The 13,225-nt window shown below is 45.8% G+C and overlaps 1 protein-coding gene across 1 annotated transcript; it reads left to right on the top strand.

The window, feature by feature from the left end:
- Positions 1 to 3,569: 3,569 nt before the first annotated feature.
- On the top strand, positions 3,570 to 12,580 carry LOC147663280 (uncharacterized). The gene is made up of 2 exons (XM_086950564.1): positions 3,570 to 4,809; positions 12,513 to 12,580. Exons 1-2 carry the CDS (start codon positions 3,570 to 3,572, stop codon positions 12,578 to 12,580), a joined length of 1,308 nt encoding a protein of 435 aa, XP_086806690.1.
- The last annotated feature ends 645 nt before the right edge of the window (positions 12,581 to 13,225 follow it).

Here is a 13,225-nt window from a genome sequence, read left to right as displayed (position 1 = left end):
ATCGATGCTCTAACAGTAATATCACCCTGGCTAACTCGGTAAAATCACTAGGAATCACCCTCGGCCAAAAACTAAGCATCACCAAACACATTAAGATCCCCCCGAAGAGTGCCTTCCTCAATCAGAAGCTTCTCAACAAAATTAAACCCTTCATCCCACCCGTGGACCTCAAGCAAGCCACCCAATCACTGGTGTTATCTAGACTTGACTGTGGGAAGGCAGTCCTCTCCGGTACAGCTCTCTCCCACTTAGTGCTACTCAAAACAACTCTCAATGCTGTTGCCAGAATGGTCTACGAAGTTAAAAAAGTATGACCACTTATCTCCCGCACTAAAAGAACTAAAATGGTTGCCTGTCGGAATGCGTGCCAGCTTTAGAAATACCCGCCTCACGCACAAAGCTCTGCACACAGGGAAACCGAAATACCTGGCCTCCAAACGCAAGAAAGTTGGCCAGTCAAGAAACCTCAGGAGTTCCAACACCCTCTTACTCATCCTTTTGCAAATACGCAAACAAAAAAAGGCGTCACAATCCTTTGCAGGAAACGCACTCAAAATCTGGAACTCCATCCCCGCCGATATGAGGACTATCCCTTCCTTTATAAAATTCAAAAGACTCCTAAAAGACCTCTACCTCAACCGTGCCTTCCCGAACTGAGTACCGAAACACACAAGCCTGCACTCGGAATCCACCAGGCAATGTTCCACTACCTTACCTCTTCCTGCACTTTACAGACCCCTGGCAATGTTCCACCACTCCCTACCTCATTCCCGCTCCCTAACCCCCTTCTCGTTCACCTCCTCTAGGAGGAAGATTTAGCCCAAGACTTTGTGCATGCATCGAGACTAACTCTGGACCTCTCTACCTCAATAACGCACCTCGGACGCACAGCACACTGGGACTTTTCAACACTTATGCTTACCTTTGTCTCTTTTATGCGGTTTCTCCGCTTTTCTGCTGTAAAACGCTCTGATACCTTGGGGTCTGGCCAGCGATATATAAAACCTCTTAAATAAATCAAATAAATTACTGCAATTTTTCTATGTGCTGCTGAAAAACTGGAATGTTTGCCGCTTTCGGGTCGAAAGGTCAAAACCACTGTGAATGGGCGATTGTCTCGAGAGTTTTGAATCCCAACATTAACAGACACTGGTTTCTGTGCTACATTAGGCATCTATTGACCCTCACTGTATTACCTGCACTATACATATCTTTTGTCACTCAGGGGCATATTACCAACAACTAGCGATAATTATCGCTATGTTTGCTTAGCGGCAATATTTTTATCGCCGAGCTCCGCCGATTTTTATCGCAGATAAACCTTGCTATTATCAAGGTTTATCTCAAAAGCGATAAAAATCCGCCGAAAGTCAGCGATATTCATGCATCCACCTACCATTGTATAACATGGCTAAGAACTGCTCTGGGGAGGCGTTAGCTTTTGGAGATATTTGCGTTTAGCGCGAATATTTCCAAAAGTAGGTAATAAGAGATAGCGATGTTAGCAACTGTTTCCAGTCGCTAACATCTTGGCACGCCCACTTTGCATGTCATTAGCGATAAATATCGCTGACATGCAAAGCGGGCCTCAAGCTGATCGCTATCTCCTACTAGCTGTCGCTAACTGGTGTTAGCGACAGCTAGGTAATAGGGCAATAAAAGTATCGCCGCTTTAGCGGGAAAAATTTCCGCTAAAGCTACGATAAGGCCCTTGGTAATATGCCCCTCAGTCTTTCAATGTGCATTCCCTCAACCACTTGAATACATTTGTTTATGACTACATACTATTGTATATACATATTTGACAAGGTGAGGCTTCTTGACTTTGTCATTGCTTGTTCATATAACTCTGTACTACTAAATAAGCTGCAGAGGAGATAGAGGTTTTTTCAACTCGACATTTAAAGTAACATTTAACTGTGGCGTTGGCAGTACAAGGGTGCAGTACCGCAGGTCGTTACTAGATGTCCCTGTAGAGTGAGGTGTGCAGCGGTGCAGTACCGCAGGTTGTTACTAGATGTCCCTGTAGAGTTAGCAGCACTCAGTACAGAGCCACAGAACACTGTTAAAGAGTTTACTGATATTAAACGCATAGAATTAATTACTTAATGAATGAAGAAATTAATTATATAAGAACCATTTACTATGATCAAAGTCTCGCAATACATTTCTAAATACTATGTCTCGAAGATCTCTATTAGTACGCAAAATAACAAGTGATATGAAGTGCATACTTTCTGTACAGGGGGGCTGAAAAATGGTTTATTTAACTGGAAGAAACGCAAATTCAACACATACTCTAGTGCTTGACAGTGACCACATGATACCCAATCGTGAATGACAAGGATTTGCAGAAGGCATTGCGGGTATGCAGCTGTTGCGCAATGGATTGTGGGTATAACTGAGCTTGCACAAAGGATTGTGGGATATGTTCACTTCCTGTTCAAAGCCCCGCCCCCTTTCCTCCACTGGAGAAGCTACGGGTGGGTCAAAGGTTACCACGGACGTCACCAAGTTCCTGTGGGTGAACAAACCCAAAATGAGCCTTTATGGCTATTTCATCAAACGAAAAATAAAACGTTGTGAATGAATGCCCGCTCAAGTCTTATGAAATGCGTTTTGTATGTTATGACTAAGGATACAAACTTATTAACACCCATCAGAAGTTCACCGGACCCAACCCAGTGAATTCTATGTCAGTCCACGGAGGCTCCGATTATGCTTCTCTTCACTTTACTGACATAAACAGCAGCCAATAAAAACTTTAAACTGGCATGACCCCGGAAGGACAACCCCCTCCAACAGTATGCACCAATCACTATCAAGTCCACTGTATAACTGTCCATGTTTATCAATACGACCTCCTCTTTCTTTGCTGCTGCAGCAGCGAGTTAAGTGCCCTTTACGTTTTCTACTTATTGGTGGTTAATTGTTTTAAGGGCGGTGGTTCTTACCGGCGCGTTATCGTGCCCTTGACTTTATTATGCTTAATGTGTTCTTTATGCCTTCGCATTTATTGCTGTGTTTTCATACGTTATGGTCTTGATCCCAACACCTTTATATCCTATTGCCGATGTGTGCTTAGGCTTCGGCTTCCTTGCCGGTCTTTTTTTCCCGTTGCTTAATTGCCGGTTGAGGAATTTGCCGCGCGTTGTTGTGTTGGTTTAGGTGCGAGTCGGCGGTGCGCGTGGTTCGCTCGGTAGGGGGCGGTGGAGCAGGAGGAGACAGACGCGAGTCTCTCGCGCTCAGGAGGCAGTCGAGTTCGGCCCCCACACGCGGCGCGCATGCGCGAGGAGCCGACTTTCATTTTCAGTGATACCGGCTCCTCGCACATCGCGCGTCTTTCAAGGCTGCATAAATCCTGGTCTCACAGAACGCCTACCGGAGCGTGTCCGGATTAGAGCCTTGCTCTAGGGGAGCTTTGTGTGCACAAAGGGGTCTCCTTCCACCTCAATCTCAGCCTCAGAGTGGTGATTCTTTCGGACTACAGTGTGTGTGTGTGTGTATTTGAGGCACCCCTGGGCTGCTCCCCCCTGTTGAGTTCCTCCACACCTCCCTGCTTTAAAGCTATGGCGTACTACGCCGAGGAGGATTCCCAATGGGCAGAATATAATGAATACGATGAGTATGAGCCACAGGAAGAACAATTGGAGGAAAATTTGGTTGAGGCTCTGGATACCCATGTCCAAGGGTCGGTGAATAAGGCATTGATCAAGGCTCTCAAGCCTTTTACTCACACCCTTCAGAAATATGGCAAGAGGAAGTTTAAGTCAGCCCGGCAGAGTGATACCTCTCCTCAAGCCTCGGCCCAGGTGTTAGCACAGATGGCCAGGAATGTGATGAAGGATCATGGCTCAATGGTTATGGATACGTCTGGGGATTCGTCCCCGTCCCCACCTGTCACTTCTGATTCTGAGGTGGACTCGGTGATGTCCAGGAAGAGATCGAAGAAGGTGAAACACACCGCCTATAAGGCTGATGATAGTCAGGCGCCGAAGAATCTTCTGTTTGATCCAAACAACATTGTACACCCTAGGTCCACGGAATGGGTGCCGTGCCCGGAGGTGGCACACTATGTGGGTAGTAACCTGCGACAGGGTTTCGACAATAGTGTCAGGGCCACGCTCAGATCTGAATGTCCCAGGCCATCCTTGACAGGGAAGGTGGCAGATACACCGGACTTGGACCCCACAATGGCGGCCTTTATGAGAAAGTTTGCGAAAGATCCGAAAAAGGGATTAGATAGGGCCTGGCGAGGGTGTCAGGACAAAATGTTGGACGTAGCTGGACCCCTCACAAAGATTCTGGACGCAGCTGTCAAGGCAAAGGATAGGAAGGTGCCCCTGGATGTGTCAGAGATCCTTGAATGGGCACAACGTGCCATGTGCTTTTTAGGGAACGCAAATGTGGCCCTGTCTACGGAGCGGAGACGCTCCTTTCTTATGAGAATCGACTCCCAGCTGGCGGAAATGGCCCCTACCGAACCTGGTTCCCTCGCCAATGGTATGCTTTTTGGAGACAAATTTGTTAGAGAAATGGGCAAGTACGTTGCCACCTTCTCCGCGCTGGACCGGGCGCAATCAAATATAAAGAAGGTTTTCCACACTGGTGTTTTTGATAGGGCCGGACGCCCACGAGGTCGAGGGTCCGGCCGAGGTTATGCACAGACCTCACGTGGAGCAGATCAGAGAGGCAGAGGCAACAGACGCTCCAACTTCTACCCCTCCCGCGATAGAGGAGGCAGGGGCAAAGGACAGAGAGGATCCTATCGTGGCCAGCAGAATGGTTCTGGAGACAACTCCTACTCAGGTACGACTTTTGTGTCCGTCAGAACATATGGTGGGAGGCAGACTGTCTCTTTTTCTCCACAGGTGGCGCACGCTCACGAGCGACCCTTGGGTGTTGCAGACAGTACAGGGATTTCACATAGAGTTCTATGCCTCCCCGAGCCAACGGCGGAGACCGAATGCCCTACATTTTTCCCAGACAGAGCAGAGTTTCATCGACGCAGAGATATGCTCCTTACTCCAGAAGGGCGCGATTGTGGAAGCCGTTCCACACGACCTGGGCTTCGTGAGCACTGTCTTCGTGGTCCCCAAAAAGGACCAGGGGTATCGGCTAGTGTTGAACCTCAGGGAATTCAACGGCTGGGTGGTGTATCGACACTTCAAAATGGAAGGTATACACCTGCTACGCGACATCCTCCTAGAGCAAGATTGGATGGTACGCCTGGACTTAAAAGACGCCTACCTGGCGGTGTCCATTTACCCCCCTCACCGGCGTTTTCTACAGTTTCAGTGGCGCGACCAGTGGTTCGAGTTTTCGGCCATGCCCTTTGGGCTGTCGTCCGCCCCATGGTGTTTCACCAAGTTGATGAGACCCGTGGTACAGAACTTGAGGGAACGGGGCGTTCGCCTCATTATTTACCTCGACGACATACTGATTTTAGGTCGGTCACCGGAGATGGTGTCACTCCATCTGTCCTGGGCGATTCAACTTCTTCAGGACTTGGGTTTCCTTCTGAATTTGCAGAAGTCCATCTTGCAACCTTCTCAGGTGATGGAATTCCTGGGTTTCCAGGTCGACTCTGTGAAAGCTCAACTACTCTTGCCCCTCAAGAAGAGAGTGGCTATCAGGAAGGAGTTGAGGAGAGCGCTTGCCTCTCCGACAATCTCCTTGAGGATTTTGGCGCGTCTGGTCGGACTTCTAGCGTCATCTATCCAGGCGATATTTCCGGGCCCTTTACATTACAGGGCCTTGCAGCGTTTGAAGGCATTGCACTTGCGCAAAGGTCTGACTTACGCTCAACACGTTTCCCTTTCGCCAGAGGCTCGTACGGAGATGAACTGGTGGTTAGAGCATATGGATGCGTGGAATGGCAGAGCCATTTTCGCGGCCACCCCGGAAGTGGTGATAGAGTCGGATGCCAGCCGCTGGGGCTGGGGAGCCCGTTGCGGCTCGGTGGAGACGGGGGGTCGATGGTCCAGCGACGAGCTGAGTCTCCACATCAATTGCCTGGAACTTCTGGCGGGTTCCTTTGCGATTCGCACCCTGTCCCCTCAGAAAGTGTCATGCTGCATTCTCCTACGCATGGACAATGTGTCCGCGGTGCGATACATCAATCGCCTGGGAGGGACCAGGTCTCGCCTCCTGGCGGAGATAGCGAAGGATTTCTGGCACTATTGCCTGGCCCATCAAATTTCGGTGACGGCGGAATATATTCCGGGGTCTGCCAACGTGACGGCGGATTGGAACTCTCGATACTTGAGAGATGCGAGCGATTGGAGACTGCACCCTCGGATCTTCGGGGCATTGAACCACAAATGGGGTCCGTGTGTGATAGACCTTTTTGCCTCTCGGCTCAACAGGCAACTTCCCCAGTTTTACAGCTGGCGCCCGGATCCCTTGGCGATCAGCTCGGACGCCTTCCTTCAATCGTGGACGACGGGCATTCTGTATGCGTTTCCTCCTTTTATCATGATCCCGAGAGTTCTGGCTCAGGTTCGGAGGCAGAAAGCGGAATTGGTCTTGGTCTCACCGTGCTGGAAAGCACAAGCGTGGTTCCCGGTGGCAATGAGTCTCACCTGTGCAGCGCCAGTGCAAATTTCGACGTTCCCGGATCTTCTCGCGGACCCGGTGGGTCTTCCCCACCCGCTGGTCCTTCAGAATCAGTTGTCCCTCATGGCGTGGAGACTTTCCGGCGACGTTGGCAAATGCCGGGAGTTTCAGAGGACACTCTCTTTTTCCTATCTCAGGCATGGGCACCTTCCACCCACAAGCGATATGAGTCAGCTTGGAGACGATGGGTTGGTTGGTGTAACGAACGGCAGGGGGATCCGATATTACTGTCATAGCGAATTTCTTATCGGAACTGGCGCGGTCTGGTCTGGCTTATCGAACAGTGAATAACTTCCGATCGGCGATCTCCGCGGGGCACCCGCATGTTGACGGTAAGCCCGTTGGGGAACACCCTTTGGTGTGCAGAGTAGTCAGGGGAGTCCGCTTAGTGAAGCCCCCTCAACCCAGGTATACTGAACTCTGGGACGTGTCGGTGGTCCTACGTTTTTTGGCGGCCTGGCCGGCTAATGAGGGTCTGTCTCGCAAACAGCTCTCAGCTAAACTTACACTTCTCCTCTGCCTGGTCTCATGCAGGCGAGTGTCGGATATTCGGGCTTCGGATTTATCAGGTAGAGTATTCACTCCCGCGGGAGTTTCTTTTACGATCTCTAGGCGTACAAAAACGCATACAAAATGTATTGCATATCCTGCATTTCCTCATCACAGTAAATTATGTGTGGTCAAATGTTTGAAGGTATATGAGGATTGTACTAGGGAATTTAGAACTGGTTTTGGTCAACTGTTGATTTCATTACAGAAACCTTTCCGCCCAGTCACCAGTGCAACTCTGGCCAGGTGGGTTACCTGGTTGTTGGGCCTGGCGGGTATTGATACCTCTAAATTTGGGGCTCATTCTGTGAGAGGGGCTATGGCCTCGAAATCCTTTGGTGCCGGCTCTCGGCTTCAAGATATCATGACTGCGGCAGATTGGTCTTCTGATTCCACCTTTAAAGTGTTTTATCATAAACCTATTGTGGATGTGGCCTCGGTGGTGGTGGATAAACTTTAAACTAGCATAATCGGAGCCTCCGTGGACTGACATAGAATGAAAAATTGTCTAGCAGACGCGACAAAGAATTTTCAATTCTATTAAGGACACGGAGGCGAGGATTATCCCACCCGGGCTTGCAGGATTGTATTTCATGCAATGTTGTATGGTTGATGAATTCTTGTACCCACCCGAATGATTGTTATTGGCTTGTTGTATTTCCAAGTTTGGGAATGGCCATTACGACTTATGTTCTTGTTTCAGGTGATCAGCACAAGCAGACATGAGGTGAACAGTCTATGCTTTGGAAATCTGTGACGTGGTGCAGGAGATGCCTTCCTCGACGATGGATGCGATGGTTGCCACGTTGGCCTCCGGTCTTGTTGGACTGATGATGTGTCGCAAAGAAAGAGGAGGTCGTATTGATAAACATGGACAGTTATACAGTGGACTTGATAGTGATTGGTGCATACTGTTGGAGGGGGTTGTCCTTCCGGGGTCATGCCAGTTTAAAGTTTTTATTGGCTGCTGTTTATGTCAGTAAAGTGAAGAGAAGCATAATCCTCGCCTCCGTGTCCTTAATAGAATTGAAAATTCTTTGTCGCGTCTGCTAGACAATTTTTCATCCTAACTCCATTGACAGCACCGGAAGCAGCTAGCCCGATTCAGATTGTTCAGGCAGGTCTGCCCCATCTCAATGCCCTCCGACCCTTTGCATTCATCAAAGTCAGTCCATCCAGTTCAAAGCAATTCAAATCCAACTCACATGTACCAGAACCAGTGTGACCCAGACACGTCCATTCTAGCCCCATTAACCCCTAACACAGCCAGCCTGGGCCGGTCCAGTCCATCTTGTAGCCTCATTCAAACTGAATCAGCCTGGTGGTGTCCAGTCCCATTCCCAAACTGAGCAAGCGAGCCCCACGCAGTGTGTTCACACACCATCAATATTCATACAACCCTGCCAGACTATGCCATTCTAGGTGCATGCACAGTATGGAGCAGGGTTACAATTTTGTACCCTACCCAAATCATGAAGACCCCTTAAAGTGAGTTTTAACAAAAATGTTGTGTGATACTAACCAGCACAAAGGGGCGCTTTTGCATGGCAAAGTTTGAATAAAACTACTAAAAGCATGTGAGTGAAAAGCATGTGTAACTTGTGTGTGCATCAAAAGCATACTAGTCTTTGTATCCGCAGTCTTACATATGCACATTTGTAAGTTGTGCATATGTTTCTAAAAATGCTTGGAGTTCTCTGCTTACGCTCGGTAACCACTAACAGTTATTAATAAAATGGTGGGGGGTAGACAAAGTTGTAAAAATCCCTGAATTAATACTTATTTTCATCTGTTTTGCATTACTTTGTGTTTGGGCCTAGTCAAAATGGCTGCTAGCGTGATACCTCGTGCTGTCAATATGTAAGCCAAACAAGATGGAGCCCGCGTCTGCGCATTGTTATCATGAATTTATTTCCTAAAATGTAGATAAAGATTCAAAATTCAAACTTAAATAAATGTGGGCTTATGTGCTTGCGATTATATGCGCTTCTGCGAGAAGTCAGGGGGCTAGGGCTGGGGCTTTGAAGGTGTCTGTTACAGTGCAGGGCTCTTGTTGTTCTTAATGAGGGGTCAACTTGCTCTGCTGACTTCCTCAAATGTGCATAATTATCAGTAAAGGAACCAGATTTATTCTAAGTTCCACATCGTGTGGGTTCAAGGTGGCTGCAGTAATCAGTGTTTGGTGCATCAAATGTACTTCACCCACCCGGACAGTACCTTAGCTTTCATACGTCACTGCTCCAATGCTAGCAGGGAAGCCATGCCTACGCTTCAACTTCGCTCGCCAGGACTTTTGCAATGCTGTCGCACACGCATCCAGGCAGCTGGGGAAGCTGCTGATCGAGGACAACATTTTTAACCAAATCCTCTACTACCTGCCCCAGCTCTACAAACTCAACCGGGATGTACTTGGAGAACTTAAAGACAGGTTGGCCGATTGCTAAAAACGGTAGGCAGACAAAATATCGATATACAATAATATCGATGTTTTAAGTTCGACAGTACAGAATATCGATGTCCAAAATATCGACAGACAGAATATCGTTTTTTTAAGGTATGTATGTTACTAATATCCAATTTTACTAATATCGAAAAAAATGTTAGTGTTATGTATTTTATTATGTTGTTTATATGTTTGTTAAACATGTTTTGTAATGTATGTTTGAAAATTTGTAAATTTGTTTACATTTTGCGTTTTAGTATCAGAGCGGGTTGTGGGTTTATAGGGGAATGGGGTGGGAAGTAATTTAATAATAATTAATTAATTAATATATGTTTGTAAATATTTTTAATTAATAATTAATTGGTAATTAATTAATATTAATTAGTTAATTATTTAATATAATTTTGTACATATTTTTAATTAATGATTAATTCGTAATTAAGTAATATTAATTAGTTAATTATATTAATTAGAGTAATTTGTTGTTATATATAATTTTTTGTTATTGTTATTTAATTAATTGGGAAAAAATAATATTAATTAATAAATTTAATTAATTACAGCTAATGTGCTAATATATTTACTTTATTGTTATTGTTAATTAATAATTAATTGGTAATTAAATAATATTGATTAATTTTGGGTAAAGGAGTATTTTTAGGGTTCAGGGTCAGTTTTCAGTTTTTGGGTAAAGGGGTATTTTTAGGGTTCAGGGTCAGTTTTCAGTTTTTGGGTAAAGGGGTATTTTTGGGGTTCAGGGTCAGTTTTCAGTTTTTGGGTAAAGGGGTATTTTTAGGGTTCAGGGTCAGTTTTCAGTTTTTGGGTAAAGGGGTATTTTTAGGGTTCAGGGTCAGTTTTGGGTTTTTGGGTAAAGGGGTATTTTTAGGGTTCAGGGTCAGTTTTCTGTTTTTGGGTAAAGGGGTATTTTTAGGGTTCAGGGTCAGTTTTGGGTTTTTGGGTAAAGGGGTATTTTTAGGGTTCAGGGTCAGTTTTGGGTTTTTGGGGTACAGTCGTACAGGGTAAAAATAAAATAAATTTAAATTAAATCAATTAAATGAAATTAAAAAAAATGAAATTACATTAAATTATTAAGTTTTTAATTTATTTTAAATGTATATGTATTAGTTTTAATTTTTTAATTATGTTTTAATATTTTTATTTAATATTTGTAAAATTATATGTATTTTAAAATTATTTTTACATTATTATTAATACATTTAAAAAAACGATATTTTCAATTTCGATATTTTTGTACTACGATATTAATTTTTCGATATTTTTGTACTTACCTTTATGAAGATATGACTCCGATATTTTTGATTTCGATATTTTTGTGTCGATATTTTTGTATGTAGATATTCTGTCTGTCGATATTATGTCAGACATTCGCTAAAAACACCTCTATGCTGATAAGTGGGCGTCTGCAAATTATGCTTAGTATTTCTCAAATTGTAAGTGAAAACATCTCACCCCTCCTCCCAGTCGAGTGCTGGTTTTTGCATTTTAGTTAAAAATATAAAACAAAAATCAAGAAAAGGTATGTCGCTTCCCTTCTCAGGAAAGCTTTACTCCATTACATCCTAATTTATAGGACAAGCACCATAAGGGCCTCTGTATTTTCCTGTGCTTTCTCTCCCCTCCCGTTGTCCGCATTCCCTTTATTCCTACCCCCCCACCCCACTTGCGGTGACCCTCCTACCCTCCCGTTGACCCTGTTTACCAGGCTCCCGCCCCCTCCCGTTGTCCTTTTTAAACATGCTCCCGCCCCCTGGTTCTGTCACATGGACCTAAAACTTGGATTCAGCCACTTGACACACTATTAATTTATTGAGCGCCCGCTTTGTGTAAACAGTGCATTGCAGTGATTAAAAGAGCCTTGTGTCAAAGAAGAACAGAATTGACCCAAAACACTAATGCCCATAATTGGGGTGCTGTGGGCCCCCATATACTCCACCAGCTCCTCTAATGATAGCTGAAGCCCTGAGAAGCAGGCTGTCTCCTCTACTTTCTCTCCTTGCCACCATGTCTGACCATCACACCGATCTCGAAACAAGTCTCCTTCTGAAAGAAAATGATCTTCAGCATGCTAACCGCTTTTCAGCGCCAGGAGCGCCATCTGCCCTGATACTAGCATGGAAAAGTCGTTTCCAAATGAATCACAAGTTTAACTGTCACCTGAAGAACCCAGCTGGTCTTTTCAGAAGATCATCGGATGTACAGCCATCTTCATAGAGGAGCCTCAGACATAAACCTTATTCTAACTCATTGTAGATCTTAGAGTTAACCTAAGACATCCAATTTTTCCACTCATTGTTGTTATCATCATCACACGTAGTTTTTTTTTTTTTTTTTCCCCTTGCCAACTCCTAGAGCCGGCCACTACCCCCTGAAGTCAATCAAAGTGCCAATTACCGAAGCCAAAATCATGCTCGAGAGCATCATCCACGAAACCGCAGACGAAGGCATCTCAGCCAAGGGATTGTGAAGCCATCTTGCCGGTCAGTCAGCTTTTACCGCCAGCCTCCCGACTTTCAAGCCCCAAAACCCCCATTTCATGCTCGAGAATATCATCCGCAATTACATGCAAATGAAGCATCTCAGCCGTTACGACATCTCCCCACCCCCTGGCCCATCAAGCACATCTCAAACTGCACCTGACTTAGCCAAAGGACAGAGAAGAAATAGTCTTACATCCACTAGCCATTGTATGCTGTCAAGAAACACCCTTTTATTATATTCTCAACAAAACTTACGAAAAATACGGTGACGATGAATATCCATCACAACTAGTGAAAGAAAATGTCCGTCTGTCTCACCAAAACACGTGCGTGAAATATTTCTTAGTCTTAAATGTCACTTTTTTCACATAATATTGAACCAAAAGTTTTTGGTTTCTTTGCAGTGGCTTCTGGGTATGCAAAATTCACCAAAAGACAGCTGGATGTTGTCAGGCAGACTGCCCTCTGGTAACAGCAGGTGGTACTGCACCTGGTGTTTGGTAGATAGTTCAATTTATCCCTCCACCCCCTACTAACTCACTCTCACAAGCACACGCACTCTCTCTCTCTTTCTCTCTCTCTCTCTCTCTCTCTCTCGCTCTCTCTTTCTCTCACACACAAACACTCTCTCTCTCTCTCTCTCCCGCACTCCCTCTTTCTCTCTTTCTTTCTTTCTCGCTCTCACACATCCTCTTGTAATGTCGGGTTTCACCCCCAAATAAGCACTGGAGCCACAGTGATGATCGTTGGTATTTATTTAGCTTAGATTCCTAAAGAGCGCCGAGCACGTCTTTCTGTTGCCGGCTTTCGCGCTTCTGCCTCGCTGCGCGCGCAGCCCAAACATGGCCGCCAGCACGTCACGTAGCCTGCGTGACGTGCAACACTAGAACGCTCGCTACATATCTCCCCTTTTTTCCCAATGCAAACAATTTAAACTTACAGTTCCCCACTCATGTCATAGTCTCTGAATCTCGCTGGCTTGACCACCGCTCTGCCCCTCCTGGTCAGTCTCACCGGGGTTGTGGCGGTCGCTCCTTCGCTTCTGTCTCTACTCTCTAGCGCAGCCGCGCTAGCTTCTCCATCACTCCGGTCCTCTTCGATCAACTGCTCCTGGTTG

This window comes from Lissotriton vulgaris, unplaced genomic scaffold, assembly GCF_964263255.1.
Source record: "Lissotriton vulgaris unplaced genomic scaffold, aLisVul1.2 SCAFFOLD_224, whole genome shotgun sequence".
In the NCBI taxonomy this organism is placed as follows: domain Eukaryota; kingdom Metazoa; phylum Chordata; class Amphibia; order Caudata; family Salamandridae; genus Lissotriton; species Lissotriton vulgaris.
Note: the sequence above shows the minus strand (reverse complement) of the source record. Positions and strands in the feature narration are given on the sequence as shown.

Excerpts from the sequence above, each read along its gene's own strand:
- LOC147663280 (XM_086950564.1), top strand. The coding sequence starts at position 3,570 with ATGGCGTACTACGCCGAGGAGGATTCCCAATGGGCAGAATATAATGAA. Across the intron at positions 4,810-12,512 it reads TGGAGACAACTCCTACTCAG|TGGCTTCTGGGTATGCAAAA; the intron begins GTACGACTTTTG and ends GTTTCTTTGCAG.